Source organism: Stenella coeruleoalba (genome assembly GCF_951394435.1).
Source record: "Stenella coeruleoalba genome assembly, chromosome: 19".
NCBI lineage: Eukaryota > Metazoa > Chordata > Mammalia > Artiodactyla > Delphinidae > Stenella > Stenella coeruleoalba.
In genome coordinates this window covers 45,016,229-45,037,500 of record NC_137165.1, presented here as the reverse complement: position 1 = coordinate 45,037,500, position 21,272 = coordinate 45,016,229, and the positions used below count along the sequence as shown (strand labels likewise).

Sequence of the window (21,272 nt, the reverse complement as noted above, 5' to 3'; positions counted from 1 at the left end):
TGTAACTAGGCAACTCTGCCCATATAGCACAAAAGCAGTCGTAGACCATGTATAAGCAAGTGGGTGTGGCTGTTTCAATAAAACTTTATTTATAAAAACAGTCATTACTGATAAACTATCCTGGAGAATCCCATCTTCTAATTGATCAAACATTAGATGACTGTAATCCCCTCATTCCTTATCTGTTCTTCAAATGACTGGATTCTTTCTTGGTCACCTACATCTGTTGAGCTACTCCAAGCCTTACTATCATGACTCCCTTCAACTGTAAGAAAGGCATGGTATAATATTCTTGCTGCCACATGACTTCTAGTAAGAGTGGAAATATTTAGAGAACTTGAAACATAGGGATAGCAAGCTAGGCAGGGGTTTAGGTCAGGAGTAGTGGAGCAGTAAATAAACTTTAGAACATGATGAGTAGAAAACACTACAACATCCTCCTCTGTACTTCAGATTCCAGAGTCATTGACATTTACCCTTTCTTGCCATTTGGATTATAACTTACATAACTTAAGATAATATTTATATAGTGTTTTATAGTTTACAAGCACTTTTCTTATACTTGTTTCATTTGCTTCTCTCAGTACTCTTATAAATTTACTTCAGTTTTACAGATCAAGAAATAGGCTTAGAGAGGTTGTGGTTTATCTCAGGCTACATAGCTAATGTAGAAGGCTCCAGAATTCAAACCGAGGTCATCTGATACCTGTCCTTCTTTTCACTATAGTTCATGTTTCTCCCCAGCCAGGATATTAAGAGAAGTCAGGTTTCTACCTGTTTCCAGACTGTAGCTACAGACAGAGACACCAGGATGATTTGGGAACATTTCTTGAGTTACTCTCTCAGGATTACAATATTGAATTGTATGGTCTCATATTTGAATAAAGAAGGCTGAAGCCTATAGTTATATCCGATTCTGATAAGGTCTCTTCCATACTCATTGAATATCAGTTGATAAATATGTTGATCATTCCTTTGTCAGCAGTATTACCATGTATAGTTGTGAATTCTGTCTCCCATCCCCTGATCAGATATGCCCGAAACACTTGCCTGGCGTCTCCTGTTCCATCATTCAGCATCTCTACTAGGAGGTACCCATTCCCTATTAACACTTTCTGTTCTTCTGACTGCATCGTATCTATAAATCTGACTGCTGCCCTTACACTTCCCCACTCCATTCCATTCCAAGCAACTATAGGTAGCAAATGAGGGGGAAAGGAAGGAGACCCCTTTCTATGGTCTCTGTGGTCTTCATTTTCCTGCCTGCCGTTTCTCTGTGTCTGTCCTGTCTCCCCCACCACTTTTTCCCCCTCCTGCCTTTCCCCCTTCTCTCCCCTCTCTCTGACACACACACACACACACACACACACACACACACACACACACACACACACACACACACACACACACACACACACACACACACACACACACACACACACACACACACACACACCCACCCACCCACCCACCCAACCATGACATTGGGGTTTGGACAAGCGAGTTGGTCATTAAACTCTACTTTAATAATTAACATATCTGCCTATGGATAAATTAGACTTTCTGTGGGTTGATTCGGGGACCTAATTAGTGTATCTAATATTGTGACTATCGGGGTAATTTTGACTTGATCCAGACAACTGCCACATTCAGAATGCTATCTATTTGTAAACTGGAAGATTCCCAGGGCCACAAAGATGGGAATAGCACCTCCTAAAGTATTGAGATGCCCCAAATATCTCTGTGTAGAATAGTGAGTAATGGTGAAGACTAGCAGCCAGCACCCTGTGTGGGTCAGACGTGCTCCACACCTGACTTCTGCGCCACCCCTTTGCAGCCTCTTCTCTAGACTGTATTTAAAGACGGCGGGACTTCCAACTTTTCATTTTCGTGTAGAGTTTTACTAATGTTTCCTAACCAGTTTGTGTACTTTGTGAGGATGGGAACCAACTGCAGCTCTTAATCTTAGAGTTCTATCTTCCATCTTGCCACACCTCAGCCGCTACCATTAATTTGAGGAACTGCTGCCTGACTGGAAGGTGGAGACATTAGGGTGTGATAACCCTTTAGTACTCCAGAAAGAGGAGCTTGTTTCCTTATTACCTCACTTAATCAAGCCAGTTAATCCTTAGCTTGAAATGTAGAGGATGTATATAACCTTGGGGAAAAGAATGTTTAGATTTAGGTTTGTGCTTAATAAGAGCACCACCTGCTGGCTGTGAAGATCAATGCTCTTTTGAGAGAGCTTGCCAAGACAATTAGCTGTATACATGAGGCCACTGCACCTTACCAGCAGGAGGAGGAAGTGAGCATTACAAAACACCACAAGAAAGTGTTCTTGAGAAAATGGTGGAAAGTAATGAGTAAAACAGGTTAATCTTGGAGTGTCAGACCCTGGTGGGCCTGAAGTTAAAGTCTTTTCATTTTGTTTGAGGAAATAGTAACCTAAGATGATGTTTTCTGTCATTGATCTGCATTTGAAGGATCTGCACCTTCCTGTTTGATAATATACTTTAATAGCCATTACCTGTGCAGGCATGCAGTGTGTGGAGTCCTCTAGCTGAATGGGTCCCTACTGTGTTCTCTTCCATTTTTACAACTCTTTGCTTACTTTCAGGTCCTCTATATCCAATCTGTTTCAGAGTTGTAGCTCTGTAGATCCCAGGTGTTATTACTCAGAACAGGAACTCAGACCAGCAATTCCTAAGAGATCATTTTTGTTCACTGACTGGGGGGTTTAACTTGAGTTTCTCTTTACTCATATAAAAGCAGTTAAAACACAGCAAACTTCTAGCAGCCTGAGTCCCTTAAGCAGTTTGTTATTATCCCTAACTGCTTACTCAATGGGCTTATAGGGGAAATTTCTCTTGGTTCTGCTTAGTACCTCAGCTCCAGAGCACAAGGCAGTAGTGGTCTACACTGTGCCAGCTTCCGCTTCAGAGCATTTAAATGAGGGGAGGGGATTAAGAGTGGAGTTTTAGTTGAAGACTCATTGATTTAACATGTTAGAGTTGAGAGATCAGTAGTCATCTGGTCTAGCAATAACATATAAATGTCTTTTCTCTCGTGCTTAACTCGAATTGATTGATGTTGTCTGTATGGATTTAATTAACTAGTTAATTATTTGAGATGGGTCTAAGGTCTTGGGGTACAACAGAAAGAATGTTGCGAGTAGCCTGTGCCTGCAGCAGACAGAAGAGGAGAGAGCTAGAGCATGTGTGCTAGGATGTTACCAGCTCTGATCAAGTCTTGCTGCCTCATTTTACAGATGAAGAAGCTAAAGCCCAGCTAAGTGGTTTGTTCTTGTTTTCTCCTACTCAGTGATGGGACGAGGACCCGTGTCTAGGACTACTAATTTCCACCATAACCATATCCTATTTCCTTTTCTCCCTGGCTTAATTTTCAGGTTTGGGAGCACAGTGACTGTGGAAAATAAAAGGAAAAGACAGTGAAACTACTATGCTTTTGTAGTCCCATTAAACAGCCTTTGCAGGCTTCCTTGGCAGTCCAGTAGTTAAGACTCCATACTCCCAATGCAGGGGGATCGATCCCTGCTCAGGGAAGATTCTGCATGCTGCGTGGCATGGCAAAAAAAAAAAAAAAAAAACCAACCTTTGCCAAGGGGGAATAACTCTCCTGCTGACCAAGGGGTATCCTGGGATATAGAGGAGGTGCTCTACCACTTCTTGAGCCTTCTTTATACCTTCAAGCTCAGCCCAGCTTTCAGAATTCCTCTAGACGATGCTTTATTTCCTATATACTTTTCCCCAACCACTCTGAGTTAGAGCAAGGAATTTTTACCACTAATACCTCTAAACTTAATTCTTAGTTGGGAAATCTTTTTTTTTTTTTAACATTTGACCTTTGGGGGGTGGGAAAATCAAACCATTTTATTGAGGGCCTTGGGTGGGATCTGAGGACTGGGAGTACAATGAGCTCTGATATCGTTGGCCTGGCTGAAAGCTGATATATTTGTGTTAAGGTTTGGGATAGGTGAATTTGTTTTTAAGTGTAGAAAAGAAAGAATGATTATGGGAAAAAATTTCAGGAGATAGCACTGTTCCCAGAGATGTATCTTGTTCTTTGAAGTGTCATGAAATACATGGTCTATGCTATAGGAAGGAGTTTCTTTTTTACACTGCAGAACTCTTTTGAAAAATATCCTGTACTCTCCAGTTCCTTGGGAATAATTTGAGAAATATCAGATTTCACCCCAGGATTAAACTGCTCCATTCTCTGGGCCAAAGAATAATTTCATGGTGTAGTGGCTAAGAGTATAGGTTTTAGGATTTTACAGACCTGAGTTTGAATGTTGCTTGTTACTTACTAAACTGTGTAACCTTGACAGTTAATTCACCTTTCTGGATCTGTTTTTTCGCTTTAAAGGGAGCATAGTAATGTTTACATCATGGAATTGTTACGAAGATTAAGTGCCAGCCACAGTATAATGGGTTTAGTAAATGTTCATTTATTCCCCTTTTCTTTGCCCCCCATTCCTAGCTCAGATTAAGCACATCAGATTAAGCTATCCTCCCTGGGCACCAAAACCCCAATAATGTTTAGAAAATACACTAAATAAACCTCTAACAATTCTGAAAAAAAGAAGGCATGCCATTGGTGAATAGAGTTTGGAGTGATTTTTGAAAGCTGGAAAACAAACAGGATAACTGTGAAGAAATAAAACTAGAAAAGAGGGGAGCCCAAAGCACATGCTTTTGAGTAAACTTCTATGGGGTAGGAGCTGGTAGGGGAAGGTTCTTTGCCCACAGTGAAAAAGGACAGAACTACGGATGGGACCTGGGCATTTGCCTGGGTGATAAGTTTGGACTTGTTTTGGAATATAGCTAGGTTGGATTTTTTCCCCTTTTCCATAAAGCGGTGGTGTTTCATTCTTTGCTACAGCAGCGGGTATGAACTCAGGCGCTGGGACCTTTTTTTTTTTTAAATTTGTTTTATTTATGTTAGTTTTGGCTGCATTGGGTCTTCGTTGCTGTGCCTGGGCTTCCTCTAGTTGCAGCGAGCAGGGGCTGCTCTTTGTTGTGGTGCAAGTGTTTCTAATTGTGGTGGCTTCTCTTGTTGCAGAGCACGGGCTCTAGACATGTGGGCTTCAGTAGTTGTGGCATGTGGGCTCAGTAGTTGTGGCACACGGGCTTAGTTGCTCCATGGCATGTGAGATCTTCCCGGACCAGGGCTCGAATCCACGCCGCTTGCATTGGCAGGTGGATTCTTAACCACTGTGCCACCAGGGAAGTCCCAGGGGCTTGGACTTTGACTATGTCCCAGGTAGTTAATGATTCCCAGGAGGAACTGGGAGCTAAAGAGAGATGTTCTGGTCTTCAGATTAAAAAGGACCATGGAAAGTTTTTCAGAACCCTGAAAAAAGACCCACACCTATATCCATGGTGGTGAAGTTTCAGAATGAGACTATAAAAAGGAAAAATGTAAGTTTCAGATTGCCACTAGAGGTTCTACCCAGAATAATAGGACAAGAAATAGAAATAAAAGGCATACAAATTAGAAAGTAAAACAGCTTTTTGTAAGTGACATACTTGTGTATGTAGAAAATTCTAGGGACAACACAACAACAAACAAAAACTTCATAATGGATTTAGCAAGATCACAGGATATAGGTCACTATATTAAAAATTACTGTATTTCTACATACTAGCAGTAAACAATTATAAATTGAAATTTTTAAAAGTGCTATCATGTATAATGTCATCAAAAATATCAAATTAACAAAATATGTATAAGAACTGTACAGTGGGGACTTCCTTGGTGGTCTAGTGGTTAAGACTCCACACTCCCAATGCAGGGGCTCAGGTTTGATCCTCGGTCAGGGAACTGGATCCCGCGTGCTGCAACTAAGAGACCTGGTGCAGCTAGCTAAATAAGTTAATTAATAATAAATAACTTTTTTTTTTAAAGAACTGTACAATAAAAACTACCTAACACTGATGAGAGAAAATTAAAGAAATCCTAAATAAATGGAGAGGTGTACCACGTTCACTGATTGAAAAGACTCAGTATTAGAGTTCTCCCCAAATTGACCTATAGAGTACCACAAGCTTTTTTCCCCCAAAAAAAAGTTTAAAGGAAGAAACAGAGCACCTACAAGTGAATGAGTCAGATTCCATCTTATTGGTGACACTGTAGTAATAGCTTTAAAGTCTGAGAGAAAACTGGTTTTAATCTAGAAATACTATTTCTAAAGAAATTACTCAAGGCCACATTCTTAGGAAAATAAAAGAGGAAACTAACAAAATGGAAAGATGCAAGAAACAGTGGTGAACCCCCAAAGAAGGTTAAAAAATTATAATTAAGTCTAAAAGATTAATTTACGATATTGAATATTAACTAATCCACTTAAAAACCTAGGTAATCCCCAGGTGGGAGGTGGTGAGGGTCTGGAGGAAGGAGGGGGGAGAATAGTATAGTTCTTATTTAGGGGAAGATGTAGTACCCAGTACAGTGTCTGATAAAATAATAGACGGTAAGTAGTTGTTGAATGAATATATCCTGATTAACTTTATGTTGATAGAAAGAAGTAGGTCGAAATATTTCAGTTTCTACAAGAATAAGAACAGGATGTTTATCAATCTTTCAAACCAGTAAAATTAACAGACTTGGTGGAACACAGGAACAAAGAAAAGTTCATCAATCTAACAAAAGGTGTTTTAGATTTTTTTTGTTTGGAACTTGCAAATAAAAGGCAATAGTGACTTGTCTGTGAATAAAAGAATGACCTTCAGTAAAATTCCAATAAACAGATCTTCCACTTGACAGTGCTTGCCCTGCTTGGGTCATCCTGCCACTGGGTAAATAAAAGAAGGGTGCAGTGTGGGTCTTGCTCACCGGTGACCTAGAGTTGCTGTGAACACGCCTCACTTTGTGAGAGAAGAGCCCAGAGCCCAGGTGTCTGGACTAAAACCGCAGTGTTTTGTGTTTCTTGCAGATGTTCCCACAAGCCTGCACTTCCAGAGCATGCTGAAATCTCAATGGCAGAACAAACCTTTTGACAAAATCAAACCTCCAAAAAAGTTTTCACTTAAGCACAGAGCACCCATGCCAGGCAGTCTCCCTGATCCAACTCGTAAAGACAGGCACAAGTTGGTCAACTCCTTCCTGACAACAGCCAGTAAGTTTCAGGGGTCCAGAGAGTCCTCCAATTACTTTCCTATTCCTTTTATGTTCTTAGGTTACTGGTATGGCTATGCCACTGTGTCGGGGTTGGGAGAAGCAGTTGACTGATGTAAATTCAGCTCACAGTCGTCTTTTCCTACTTGTCTTAGATGCTCTCGGATGGACTGTGAAAGCTATTCCAGACACCATGTATCTTGGGGCTCAGTGAACAGCCACCTGTTCCATGGCATTGGGTCCATCTGTGGGCAGGCTGTCTTCTGTAGTCTGGTGTCACTTTTTTCTGGTTGAGAGCCCTGTGGGCTTCCTGGCCTGTTTTGGCCAGTGTGTTATTTGCCAGAAGCGTCAGTCCCAGAGGACTGTCCTGCTGCGCTGGGTGTCTATCACTGACCTAGAGAGAACTCAAGAGCTCGGAACTCAAATAAGAAAAGATTGAGAGGAGGTGTTTCACAGCTCTTTTTCTGTTCCCCTCTTCAGAGCTGTCCCATCACCAAACCCGGCCTGACAGGACCCACAGGCAGCACTTAGACGATGTGGGGGCCGTGCCTATGGTGGAGCGAGTGACAGCGCCCAAAGCAGAGCGCTCGCTCAACCCGCCGCCACCCGTGCATGACCCAAACCACAGCAAAATGAGATTGCGAGACCATTCATCCGAGAGAAGTGAAGGTAGGGCCAGGCCCGGCACCTCTGCCTTCGTTTGCACCTGCTCAGGGCTTTCTGGGGCAGCCTGGGCTTCTTATAATTGCCCTTAGCTTTGTCCTTCACTTTCTAGGAAGGCAGAGTAGAGGGGCCCTACTGCTTCTAAGTGTAGGTCACTTCTTACTCTGTAGCAACCTCTGCTCCATCCCTACCTCCCGTCAACCAGTTTGCTTCATCTTTTTATCCTTTAGGCTTAGAAAGCATTTTTGCCTTTACTGCATATTGCTGGCATTCCTGGCTTGTGCTGGAAGTAGAGCAGGTTGAGGTAGCCACGTCTTTCTCTTTTCTGTTGACTTCTGCAGTGTTGAAGCATCACACGGACCTGAGCAGTTCGAGCTACTTGGCGGCCACCCACCACCCACCACACAGTCCCTTGGTGCGACAGCTCTCCGCGTCATCAGACACCTCTGCACCCACCAGCTCTAGTCCACAGGTTACAGCCAGCACGTCTGTAAGTACCTGCGTGGAGTTGGACAGCCCCTCTGCAGTGACAGCTCGTTCCAGTGGGTCTGGAGGACAGTGTAGAGAGAGGGTTGTAAGGGCCAGGGCAGTTATGGGGACTCGACTCATCTTGGCGTATTTGTCTTTTTCAAGTCAAAGTGGTGCTATTTGATCCTCCGTTACATTGTTTTCCTTGAGTTGTTTTTCACAGTAGACATGGATCTGAGCTGAGCCAGCCATAGAAAGCTTGATGCAGAGACAAACTCTTGGGTGATCTATGACTATTCAGGATGCGTGGGACTAAGTTTCACACAGAACTCAACAGTATCATGACTCTAACTCTGTTGGGCTAAGTAAACATGAGAGGAGGGATAAAAGAGAGATGCCTGTGGGCATTGGAGACGTTTGATTTCCTTGTTTTTACTCTCCTGGGGAGTGGAGCTGGAGTGCTGAGAATAAACACTGGGTGTGTTAGGGTGCTTGCAAGGGAAGCGGGACATAGAGCCCATGTTTTTTACGTGTACAGAGCAGAATTACAGATCCAGCAGGCCACGCTGGCAGTACTGACATGTAGTATGCTCATAACGGCAGGCTCTTTGGCCCCTGATCCGCTTTTGCGGTACCACACTCCACCCCGAAAGCTGTTTGCATGGCCATTCCAGACATTAATATCATTCTAGTGTTTTAATTACTCAGTGTGTGCCTCCTTGAACACATATACCTGTAGCTGCTTTGTGCCCACTAAAAGGGTCCTTTATATAGTAATGATAATAATAATGGAGATGGTAAAAAATAAAACAATACAACTGTAATGTTTGTTGTGTCAGCGCTGAGTGCATTATGTGTGTTACCTCATTCAATCCTTTAATGAATGCCCTTTGAGGCGTAGGTGGTATAAAAGATTCCCGTTTTGTTGGCAGGGAAACTGAGTCTTTCCAAGGTTAAGTAAGCTGCATAAAGTGAGGTGACTTGTGAGGGTGTAATTGTGATTCAGACCCAGGCAGTCTGACTGCAGAGCCAGTTCTCTTACCATCACGCTGCACAAAGTGAGCCTAGGTTGGGGCATTACAGAGGTGACTTACACAGGTGCTTTGAAGCCCCTTCAGAGCTTATATCAAGAAACTTCTAAGCCCACAAAATGTGCTCACTGAGCTGTGATCAGGTAGGAATTCTTCACATTGTCTGTCTTTACTTAAAAATCAGAGTCTTGGGCTTCCCTGGTAGCGCAGTGGTTGAGCGTCCGCCTGCCGATGCAGGGGACACGGGTTCGTGCCCCAGTACGGGAAGGTCCCACATGCCGCGGAGCAGCTAGGCTCATGAGCCATGGCTGCTGAGCCTGCGTGTCTGGAGCCTGTGCTCCGCAACGGGAGAGGCCACAACAGTGAGAGGCCTGCGTACCGAAAAAAAAAAAAAAAATCAGAGTCTTTTCCAAATGACCTCCTTGTTCCTCCCCTCCCCACCCACAGATTTCCATAGGTGGTGTAGTATCTATCACTAACTCAGTTGTCCATTAGTAGGGGGTCTCAGAAAAACCAAACTATTTTAAAGAGGCGAATTCTAATAGAAGTCTTCTCTGAGACTTGGTGAGACGTCAGTATTTTTTCACCTGCCGCCCTCTTGTGCCTGGAGAGTGTAAACTTAGGCCTGGATCACTTGAAATTTTTACTTATTGTCTAATGAGTACAAATTTTGTATATAGCACTGTGCTGACCCTTAAGGCTCTTGCTGCCAGATTTTTTCAGAGAATCTGGATTTATATAATAGCAAGAAGAGTGATAGGCCGGGTAGTTAAAATAAGGTAGAGAAGCTACAAGACACTGGAGAAATGGTGGGGGAGGAGAGGGATGGGGTGTATGTGGTAGTGCTCCCACAGAAAGCCACAAGAGCTGATAGACGCACCAGAATCGCCTCCATGGCCTTTTTTCTTTTCTTTCTTGGAAGCCCTGGATATTCTGATTTGGTAGTTAGAAGAGAGGGGGCCCTGAACCTGTTTCTTCTTTTTCAAATATACTCCTCATCGTATGTCTGATGTGCAGCCAGGTGTGGGAACCACTTTCCATTCCCATCACCTGCCCTCCACCTCGTTCCAAACAGGAGAAAGTAGTTAAGTTAGATCAAATGAGTGCCTCATGGAATTGGGAAATCTAAATGTAGGGTGGGAGCTGGAGCCTGCTGAACCCCACAACCCGCTCCTGTCCCTTTGCCTTGAAGACACTAACAGCAGGCCCAAGGAGGTTCAGGGAAAGTACATTCCTGTTTCTGCCAGCAGTTTCACATTCATTCTTTTTTTTTTTTTTTTTGTCGTACGCGGGCCTCTCACTGTTGTGGCCTCTCCCGTTGCGGAGCACAGGCTCCGGACGTGCAGGCTAAGCGGCCATGGCTCACTGGCCCAGCCGCTCCGCGGCATGTGGGATCTTCCCGGACCGGGACACGAACCCGCGTCCCCTGCATCGGCAGGCGGACACTCAACCACTGCGCCACCAGGGAAGCCCTCACATTCATTCTTGACCAAGATATAGGGAAAGCTATCTCTTGAGGCTTTCTTAAGGTACACTTCTTGTAGTGGGGTGTGTAAGTTCAGCAGAGATGTGGCAGAAGCCTTTGGGTGTGAGGTCACTAATCCTCAGCCAGGCAAGACTTGCAAAAGTCTCTTCAGCCATTTTGGTTAACCAGTTACCCTAAATTTGTGAAGTCAGTGACAGTCTATTCTTAGACAGAGGAGAAGACTGGGATGAAAAAGACATTGTAATAACCTGAAATCGTAGGTGACAGCAGCTAAAATCCTGGCCCAGGAAACATTGCCTTTCAACATTTTCTGAGAAGGTCCTGAAATGATACGATGAATCAGTCATAGATCCCCCTCTGGGAACAGAGAGTAGAGAGGTCAGCTGTAGGGAACAACCTCTTCCCCATCTTCCTTCACTCTGGGCTGGCCACACTTGGTGGTTTGGGTTTGAATGTAGCCTCTTAGTTGTCTGCAGCTGTATTGTCACCATGGCAGCATGTTTGTCATCCCACTGTTTCACTCTGGGCTCTCACGGCTCAATCGCCGGTCTCTCTGTTTCAGGGCAGGGTGTTTGCTCTCTGGGCACAGGCAGCTCGTGGACATGCCCCTCCATCTAAGAAGCCATGCCCTTTGGCTCCCTGCTTTATTCCTCCGTCGATCTCCCGCTTGCTGCAGATACCCGCCGCCGCCTCTGATATTGGATCCTTGTTAGTCTTCTTTCCCAAGGGTTTGATCTTAACTTCCTATAGGAGTGAATTTCCTTTCTCCAGGAGTGTGAGCTGTACAGCCAAGGCTTCCCTCCACTCGTCTCTGTTGATATAGCTAGAACGCTCTTAGCTCTTTCCCTCAGAATAATAGCCAGAAGGGGAAATCACATAAGGGCTGAGCAGATGGTTGGTACAGATTTAGCTGAAGAGTTCAGATCTACGAGAAGGAGGTGCTTCCATGACAACCAAGGTTAGATGATCCATTGAGCTGGGCCTGTCCTTTGGGCATCTTTCAGGGTAGGGGAATTCATCTTTTTAACCCGAAGAATCACCACCAGGCTGAAGCATTGCTTTTAGGATCCCCCATGGGTCTGTGTCATAGACAGAGATAAAAGGGGAAGCAGAAAGGAAGATTTAGTTGGGGTTGTTAATAAGGCTGTGCGTAGAGGAGTAGAAACCGTGGCAATTGACTCAAGGCCCCGGGATACCCACCCCTGTAAGCTTCAACAGAAGTCTCTTTTCACGTGAGCCCATGAAGAAAGAGGGTGCAAGTGAGACTTGTGGACGGAAGATACTCCTCAGGACCGCTTAGTATTTCCCCTGTGCGCTTTGCTGTTGGGGGACTGTCTCCTAGGTGCAAGCAGCTCTGCCATCCCTGCCTGGGCCCGACCCAAAGACCCAGATTCCTGGTTATTGCTGATCCTGTTTTAAATCTCAGATGTATAATTTGAGGTACGTAGAATTGTTCCTCCCTCTTAAACTTGCCTTTGTCTTACAGCAGCCAGTAAGGAGGAGAAGGGGAGAGAGCTCCTTCGATATTAACAACATTGTCATCCCAATGTCAGTCGCTGCAACCACCCGTGTAGAGAAGCTACAGTACAAGGAGATCCTTACTCCCAGGTAAGAGGCCCTGGGTGATGCGCTCTTCTTGCTGGTCTTGCTGTCGTTGCCCTTTTCCCTCTCCTCTGGTCACTGAGCTTTGGGGCCTAGCCTTGGCTGTTGTCTTCTCTTTAAGAGAAGGTCTACCTGATCAGAGTGAAATTATTTCTTTACATAATTTTCTTCCATTATATGAGCACCAACCAGACCACAGGCCACAAACTGGCTATAGCCATGTTTTGTTTGATGCATACAAGTATGTTTTAAAATACTGAATTTGTTGTTAGCATCAAAGCAGGATTTCACATATGAATGTTTATTTCCAGCTTTTGTTGACACATCAAAAGATTGGGCAACCCTGTATGTGCACTCCCGTGTGGCAGCAATCAGCTGCTGCTGGGTACTGCTGGTCCCCTCTAAACAGGTTCTTTTGCTTGAGTTTGTCCATCTACCAGCTCTAGTCCCACCCTCAGCCTGCTTCCCCTCTTTCTGCCCCTTGTGCGCATTTGAGTGTGGGACCTCTTAGAGAGGCCCCAGGGCTAAGCAGGCCCAGCAGAGAGCAGTGTCACTTGCAGGTGGAGAGCTCTCGTTCCTGCACGGATGTACTTATCCTGCCCAGACTGCCTGCCGTCTCACAATTGTTCCTTCCTGGTTTTGCAGCTGGCGGGAGGTTGATCTTCGGTCTCTGAAGGGGAGTCCTGACGAGGAGAATGAGGAGGTAATGGCATGGGCGTTCGCTCTTAGAAGAACACATGAACTCGTGGGTGCACACACTGCAGATGCCTCAAGACCTGTGGGTGTCAAGTGCAAGCTCATTGTATTCCTGTCCTGACCAGGAAGAGCCTAGTGTGGGGTGGGGCTGCTTCTAGAATTGGTCTACGCACTGAAACTTGACTTCCTGGAGGAAAGGGGGGATCGATGAAGATGCTCTTTTGCAGATAGAGGACCTGTCTGACGCAGCCTTCGCCGCCCTGCATGCCAAATGTGAGGAGATGGAGCGGGCTCGGTGGCTGTGGACCACGAGTGTGCCACCTCAGCGGCGGGGCAGCAGGTGATGGAGCAGGCGCAGCCTCCAGGGCCTGTGCAGGGAGGGTCAGCGGGGAGTTGGGACCCTGGCTGTGTCCATGGAGTTGCCACTTAGTTGTTCTTCATATTCATTCCCTGTCGATGGCTGAGAATGCAGACGTTCTGTGGTGTTTGTTGGGACTAATGAGGGTGTAAGCAGTCAAATGCTGGACCTTGCTGAGCGGTGACTGTCCAGTTCTGACGAGCTCCGTGGTCTCCCGGGGTCCAGGAGGAGGCTGTCATGGCATTTGGGAGGCTGGTTAGGGTTGTGGTGACTGGATTAGAGGAGCTTTGGAGGCCTCGCCACAAGTTAACCTCCTTTGAACAGTGGAGTTTGATTGTTGTGGTCTTGCTTTACTTGGAAGAACTGTCCTACCCTCTCTCCCTTTAGTGTTACAGTGAGAAGCCCTCAGGATTCTCAAGTAGAAATATTTAGGGCTCTTGTTTTTGCTTTTTACTTTGCCTGCAGTTTTCAAAGTCTGGGCTAATTCCCCTTCCCTTGTGAATCCACTGGGCACTGAGCCAGGGATACCCCCAGCGTTGTTCGGCCGTGGCCTTTTCCTGGGATGGCAGGCGTACACAGCTCTTAGATGCCGTGTTGTGTGCCTGCCCGTGTGCACAGCAGTGGAAGAAAGTGAGGGGTCTGTGGTTCCTAGGAGAGAACTGCTGGTGTCAGTCTGCCTCAGCTCCTCTGGTCGGGAAGCTTTTTTCATGCCTCCTCCCCAACCCAAAACACAGACACATGAGAAATTGCCTATTACCCAGGCACTCAGATTCGTGCTTCTTGGTATACAGGTCTTACAGGTCATCGGACGGCCGGACAACGCCCCAGCTGGGCAGTGCCAACCCCTCCACCCCTCAACCCGCCTCCCCTGATGTCAGCAGTAGCCACTCTTTGTCCGAGTTCTCCCACGGGCAGTCCCCCAGGAGCCCCATTAGCCCAGAACTGCACTCAGCCCCCCTCACTCCCGTGGCGCGGGACACTCTCCGACACCTGGCCAGTGAAGACACCCGTTGTTCCACACCAGAGCTGGGGCTCGACGAGCAGGTGAGGAACGCTGCCTTTCCGTGGGATTAGCGGGGTGGCGGATGGGATTGTTGGGGGACAGCACCTGCTCAAGATGTATCTTCATTTTATGGATCTCCCCTCCCCCCCAATTTGAAGGGAACAGGGGACTGAACTTGAAGTTGACTTTCTGAAGGTACCATGGAACTGGCTATCATTAAAAAGTTGCCCACTCTGATAATTTTCTCTGGGCCAGCCCAGGAACTCTAGAGAGACTGGTCATGGCCTCCAGTCCACATGTCTGGGGAAGGAGGCGGGCTGGGACTGGGTCCTCACCAAGACATCTTATCTGCCCGCAGTCTGTCCAGCCATGGGAGCGGCGAACCTTCCCCCTGGCGTATAGTCCCCAGGCAGAGAGTGAGGACCAACTGGATGCACAGGAACGGGCGTCCCGCTGCACTCGGCGCACCTCAGGCAGCAAGACTGGCCGGGAGACAGAGGTGGCACCCACCTCGCCTCCCATCATTCCCCTCAAGAGTCGGCATCTGGCGGCAACAGTCACAGCTCAGCGTCCAACTCACAGATGAGTGGGATATGAGAATCTAAACAGACTCACTATTGGCATTAAAGCTTCAGAAAACTCTGCGTTTGATATTCAAACATCATATGCCGAAAATTTTCACAGTTTTTAGTGAATTTAAGGAATTTAGATTCTACTTTGATAATTTCTTTCTTGTTTTGATTTTTGTTTTGTTTATGTTTTGGTTTCCATGTTTATCGTCACACACCTGAGCACTTCCTCCAGTTGGCACACAGTTCAGGATAAGACCCTGCTGGCCTGGTCCTGGCACATCCTCTGCACTGTTGAATCACTGGACTTAGCCATGTTGGATGATCACCCCTCTCGCGCCCCTGTGGGCAGGGTGGGACAGCCAGGTGGGCAGAGGGAAAGGAACCTCCAGCTCAGCATTGCCCCCTGAGGTTAGGGTGGGAGAGAGCAGTGTGCTCTGGGCTCGTACCCCGTCCCTTCTGTTGCTTAGCTCAGCTCCGGCCCTCCCGGCTGGGTCCCCTTGGTCGTCTGTGCTGGAGCACCTCCACCAGAACCTCTTGGCCTGAACTCCAGCTGTTCTCACCCAGCTCTCAGCTGACAGAATGGCTTCCCCTTGTCACCCAGGTCTTGGAGACCTGTTCTGGGTTTCCTCTGCATTTGGTCATCCCTGTTCTGACTTCTTAACTGAGGTAAGCTGGCTGCGGCTGTTCAGGTCCCCATCCTGCCCCTTCGTGTCCTCTCACCTGCTCTCGCACACCATTCACACGCCCACGCACACAGTCCTTCCACTTGGAACGTTTTCCCCCCCTAACCTGGTCTGTGGAGGTAGGGTTAGGACTACTTAATCTCTCTTCCCACTCCCCTGCAGACTCTAGGGGGTCTTGGAAATGAGCAGCCATCTCTCCTGTATAATTCTGTTTTCACTGAGTCATTTGGTCATATTTCCCCACCCCCGTCCAGTTCCCTGTCAGTGTCTGTCAGATCCTTCCTCTTTCGAGCTCCCTTGCCTGTGGAACACTGTCTGGTCCTAGCTGTGGTTCCTATCACTCCCCATCACCCCCCCGGGTTAACCTTGTGCCTGTCTCATCTATGATCACATCACCAAAAAGGGGGGCAATAAGGACTTTTTTTTTTTTTTTTTTTTTTTGCCATTTTGTAATCGTATAAAAATAGTAGACAAACTGCTTAATGGTTGGGGTTTTTTCACAATTTTCAACATTAGTGATTTTTTTTTTTTGATTCTGTTTGCAAGTTAAAGGGTTTGTCATTGTTTCTTTAAAAACAATAATGCACCATATCCCTATGCATAAAGTGCTTCTTCTATTTATAAGGTTGAAAATTCTGAATAACCCTTTTAGCATTGTAAAAAAAAAAAGAAAAAAGAAAAAGAACAAAAAAAACCTTGTATTTTGTAAATATTTTCTTTTCCTGCTTTGAGCTGTGTATTGGCAGCGAAACATGTAGCTGTCTTTGTTCTATAGAAATGCTTTTCTTCAGAGAAGCTGATCTTTGTTAATGTCTTGATTCTGTTCGCAAAGCACAGACTAGTGCTTAAAAAAAAAGGAAGGAAAAATTGAAAAAAATAATAAAAAAAAAGTTACAGAATGTTGTATGCCAGGCCCTTCTTGTTACAGGACATGGTACTGGTGGTGGCTGAGGAGCCTCCCTGAGGAGCAGTTGTTCTCTGGGTCCTCCGACTGGCTGTGAACCTTGGGAAGTCCCCATTGTCTTCTGGGCACCGGGCAGGGTCCTCTGATGGTCACCAGAGAGAGTGGTTCTCACCGGGGCGGGGGTGAGAGACGCCAGGAGGAAGGGCGTCTTCGTAAATCGTCTTTTTTTTGTTGTTGGATGTAAGTAATTGATCCACTGCTCTTACTGTTCCTTCTTCTAGTGAGGCCGGCCAGCATTGGGACATTTTTTAATCTATTCTAAATTGCTCTTTAATGGATATTTCACTTTCCATCATCCACCTTTTCTGGGGTTGAGGTCACTGCAGACATGTATATACTTTGCATGGAACCTGAGCTGGTTCTCAGCAGCTTTCTTCTGAGAAGGCTATGCTTGGTGTTCTTTGTACAAGATGAATAAGTGGGCAGGCCTGCGACTCTCTTTACTTCCTTTTTTCCTTTTTTTTCATAGCAGTCAAGTTGACACAGCCAATGCAGCTGCCTCTCCTGACTATGAAACCTACGAGTTCTGAGGTAGCATTTCTCTTTGGCTGCCCTGTTGCTGCTTCTGTAGTTGCAGTTAAGACCTGCTCTACTTAAGCTTCTGCCTGCAGTGGCTAAAGCACATCAGGAAAAGCTGAGAAAAGTAGTATTTTGAAGCTGTATGAAAAATCAAAGGCCTGAGTGTTATGACCTTGACCTAATTATTAAGGAACAATAATATGATGGGTTCTGTTCTGTTTTCCTTTGTAGCATTGCCAAGGGCTACCTGGTATCCCTATCTTGATCTAGCAAACACTCTCCAATCTATAATAAGGCTCAAAGGAGAGAGCAAAGCAGCTCTGTAATCCTGCAAGGCATCTAGCCATTCATTCAGCTGACTGGCCTAGTGTCCTGCCTCAGCCCCAGGCCCCTAGGCTAATTTCCAGGGGTAGAAAGGGTTCCTAGAGCCACCCCAGTGTTCTCAGCTTTGAATACAGTGGGCTGGGTCTTACAAACTGAGTGCAGCCTTGTGAGCTCACCCACAAGGGTATTGCCCTTTGAGTTGGACCAGGATGGTTTGCCAGCACCAGAACGAGAGAATCACCTGAAAATGAACAAGTCTGAGAGCTCTTTCACCTTCAGGGCCCCAGACCCAGCTGGTAAATCCTGATGTCCAGGTTTTAACAATATTGTCATTTCCTGAGCTAAGTTCTCTAAGGCTGGGAAAGGACCTGCAAATCATACATCATTTTCTGGTCCTTTGAATCCATACATTGGAGACCTTATTTAATCAGAGTAATAACTTTATTTTCCAAATTCACTTTTACAGCAACAGTGTAAATCATTTGTTAAAACACACAGTACACCATATGGACATTCACAGACAGGAAGCTAAGCTAAGGTGGTTTCATGTCCCTCCCCCCACCCTCAAAATTAACAAAGGAATCATGGGACTTGCAAGTGCCAGAAATTGCCCTGCGCAACACTGCAAATTCACGGGGCTGAGTCCGTCAGGAGGCGAGACTCTGGGTCAGCGCCCAGGGTAACCCTTTCCAAAGCTGAAGAGAAACCAGAAGTCTCTTGAAGCCACAGATCTGTAGACAGGACAAGCTGATGACCTCCACGTCTGCCCTCATCCCTGCCTCTTTGCTTTCCTTGGAGGACAGAGATTTAAGGGTGACGAGATCTTAGCAGCTACTAGGAGTACAGGCTGTGTGTCCGGAGCTGGTGGGAAAGGTGACGTGGAGGTGCCAGCAGCTTAAAGGAAAGGATGCCAGCGTGTTCGGGAGGCATGACTGCGGGCTTGGGAACCCCGCGAAAGGGCAGCAGGTCACAGCAACCATATCTCCGGATTCCTCCACAAGCCTCACTGCCTGCACCTGGCCGGGAAGGAGATGGGAACTAGCTGGCAGCCTGTGGCACCTGTCGGTGAGAAGGTGAAATCCCAAGGGACCTCTAGCACACGTGGTTGAAATCAGGAAGAAAAGTATTACCAGGCCTTGGACTCCTGCTCTCCAAGACTCCCCTTTGCCCAGTGGTAACTCTCCTACAGGTTCCTCTCCCCTCCACGGCCCCACCAGGAGCACAACACGCAGTTGCCAACAGGATACGGTTTCACCACTGAAGTCAGTTTAAATGGAACTTTTGATAAAGTGAATGCAGAGCTTGAAGCGACCAGGCGGATAGTGTATCCCATCTAGCCCACCCGAGGGACACCGGCCCTGGAAGAAACGGCGGTGGGGGAGTGCCCAGCCCTGGGGGCCGTGTCCTCTTTTACGGTTCCAAGCCAGCGTTGCGCTCTGCAGGCTCCCTGCCAGCACTGACCTGATGACCCTAAATCACGCTCTTTAGGCTGCTCCCGACAGCCCACGCAACACGAGGTGCCCGCTGAGTAAGGCCCTCGGAAAAAGGTACTGGAGGGCAGGGTGAAGAAACTGCAGGGAGAGGTTCAAGAAATGCAGCCAGAATTGGTGGCAGTAATGAGGGGCTGCATCTCTAACAGCTACCAGATCTTCACACCAAGTTTCCTCTTTCTTCCTCAGAACCCTTCCAAGACCAGCTGGGACCCAGAGGACAAAGGAGAGCCGCCGCACTGCGGGAAGTTTGGGGCCCAGGTGATCCTCTGGCTGCAGATGAAGCGTCTGGCCCTGGACTCCAACCACCCAGCCCCATACGGTTGCCTTTAACTGTACCCAAATCAGAAGTGGCAGAACCAAGCCGAGGTTGCTGATTTTCTTCAAACAGCAGATTTCTACAAAGGCTGCTTCCCTTTCCCCATGGCAGGAGATGGGTTTCATGCAAGGTCAGCAGGGGCTCTGGCCAAGGATTTGGAAATGGTTGTCTCCTGACCTGTCACCCTTGTCAGGCGGCTCAGGCCCCTGGGGCCAGTCCAGGGCAGGCAGTGCATCCTAACCCCTGCTGTGGCCATCAGGCCCCGGGTGGGGAGGCCTGGGCCAGCCTTCCCGCGGGAGAGCTTGGAGCCGGGACCCCGGGCTGGAGGGTGGGTTGCAGACCTTTCCCCAGCCGGCACTCGTGACGCAAGGAGTTAGTTGTACGACCCTCTCTCAAGGCTGCTGTGGGGCTTCTCCAGGGCCATCTTCACCACAAGACACACTGCCCCCCTGCCTGACAGAAGGGAGCCCCGGGTGCGGGAAGGGGGGGGTACCATAGCTTCTGTCCTCCTCCTGTGCTTCAGGCCTTCTTTGCAGCTGAGGGTTCTCAGATGTCAGCATCTGGTCTCCGCTGGGTCCCAGATGTTGATGAAAGTCTTTCAAAAATTGGGAGGCCCCACAGAAGAGAGTCACACTGGCCTTCTGGATCCAAGTCCCAGCTGGGGGGTGAGAGACATCTAGGACTCCCGTGGGGGGTAGGTTAGAAATCTCTTTACAAGCATTTCAAGATACATGCGTCCTTTTTTTTTTTTTTCCTTTTTTTTTTTTCTTTTCACTATCATAGTCACTCAGGTGAATCCAAGCATAAACAGACAAATCCGACTACAACGCGACAGGGTGCAGATGGGGAGGGAGGGGCGACATCTATGTATATGTTCAGCTGCTCCAGGAGGACAAGACAGCATTGCTTCCAGCTGAGACTGGGGGAAGAACCATTTCCGAGGGGGCATGTTTCCCTTTTTGGGGTGAGGGCTGATTATATGCTCTTGGGGTTGAGCAGCGGCTGGGCTCTCTTGAGAGGCTGGCAGTCACAAGCTGGGGCAGACGTAAGGAACGGAGGGAGCGTGGTCCTGCCCTGGGGGCCTTGCCTGCCCGTCCCCGTGCCATCTCTGGCATCCAGGACGGCCAACCTGCTGCCAGCTCGGCACAGGAAGGGAACCAGGCCTTCTGGGAGAAAAGGCTCTCCAAGTAAACAAGGCATAAACGTCCAGGGTCACTGCGAACCCCACCCTGGCTCCCATCTGGGATGGGGGCAGGGGCAGGGAGCCGAGTAAGGTCGTCAGGTTCATTGTGAGGGACATGCCAGCTGGATGAGTACAACTTAGACTGAGAGACTGAGGTCCCCCCGCCGTGTCCGGACTTCACCCTCCTTGACTTTCCCCCTTGGTTTAGAGGAGGTGCCTCCCCATCTAAACAATGTCCGTTACTGAGAAAGGGGGTGGGGTTAGGCTGGGAACTCGGGACAGCGTGATGTAATGCGGGGTACAGGCAGTGACTGGGCTCCGCACGGCAGACACAGGCATGGTGGGGCAGACAGGTGGCTGCGGTGGCCATGAGAGGTTCAGGGGCCACCTCCCAGGTCCCCCGTACACTCCAGAGATGCCAGAGGCCCAGGCTTGGGAACAGGCGGATGTCCCCCAAGAGGCACAAGTCCTTACAAAGAACCGGTTAGCCCTAAAGTCCCAGGTCTGTGAGGTGCCAAAATCGTGGCTGCAGTTCCAACCTTCAGAACTCAATAAAACAGGGTTTCCGCGGGGCAGAGGGAAGCCCCTCAGCTCAGGACCCCCACCCTGCGGGGAGGGAGAAAGAGGCCAGCGCTCGGTCTTCTCCGAGGAAGTAACCCACAGGATGCCACTCCCGCAACCTTCCTTCTCCTCCCGCCCCCGGCCCTTCGTGGTGTAAGCCCTCCTCCCTCCAGAGGGTGGCACGCCGACCCGCAGCAGACCCCGGGCCACCAA

At 47.6% G+C, this 21,272-nt stretch overlaps 1 protein-coding gene across 6 annotated transcripts in view; it reads left to right on the top strand.

Moving 5' to 3' along the window:
* Positions 1-17,577, top strand: part of KANSL1 (KAT8 regulatory NSL complex subunit 1) — a 171,834-nt gene extending 154,257 nt beyond the window's left edge. For 5 of the 6 annotated variants that reach the window (XM_079906202.1, XM_079906203.1, XM_079906204.1 and 2 more), the window contains 8 exons: positions 6,956-7,138; positions 7,618-7,806; positions 8,142-8,290; positions 12,272-12,393; positions 13,033-13,090; positions 13,311-13,423; positions 14,233-14,485; positions 14,803-17,577. In XM_079906202.1, the coding sequence (XP_079762328.1) occupies positions 6,956-7,138; positions 7,618-7,806; positions 8,142-8,290; positions 12,272-12,393; positions 13,033-13,090; positions 13,311-13,423; positions 14,233-14,485; positions 14,803-15,030 (1,295 nt within the window). In that variant the 3' untranslated portion in view covers positions 15,031-17,577. The remainder of the gene's footprint in view (positions 1-6,955; positions 7,139-7,617; positions 7,807-8,141; positions 8,291-12,271; positions 12,394-13,032; positions 13,091-13,310; positions 13,424-14,232; positions 14,486-14,802) is intronic. The other variant, XM_079906207.1, reaches the window with a different exon arrangement.
* Positions 17,578-21,272: the final 3,695 nt, after the last annotated feature.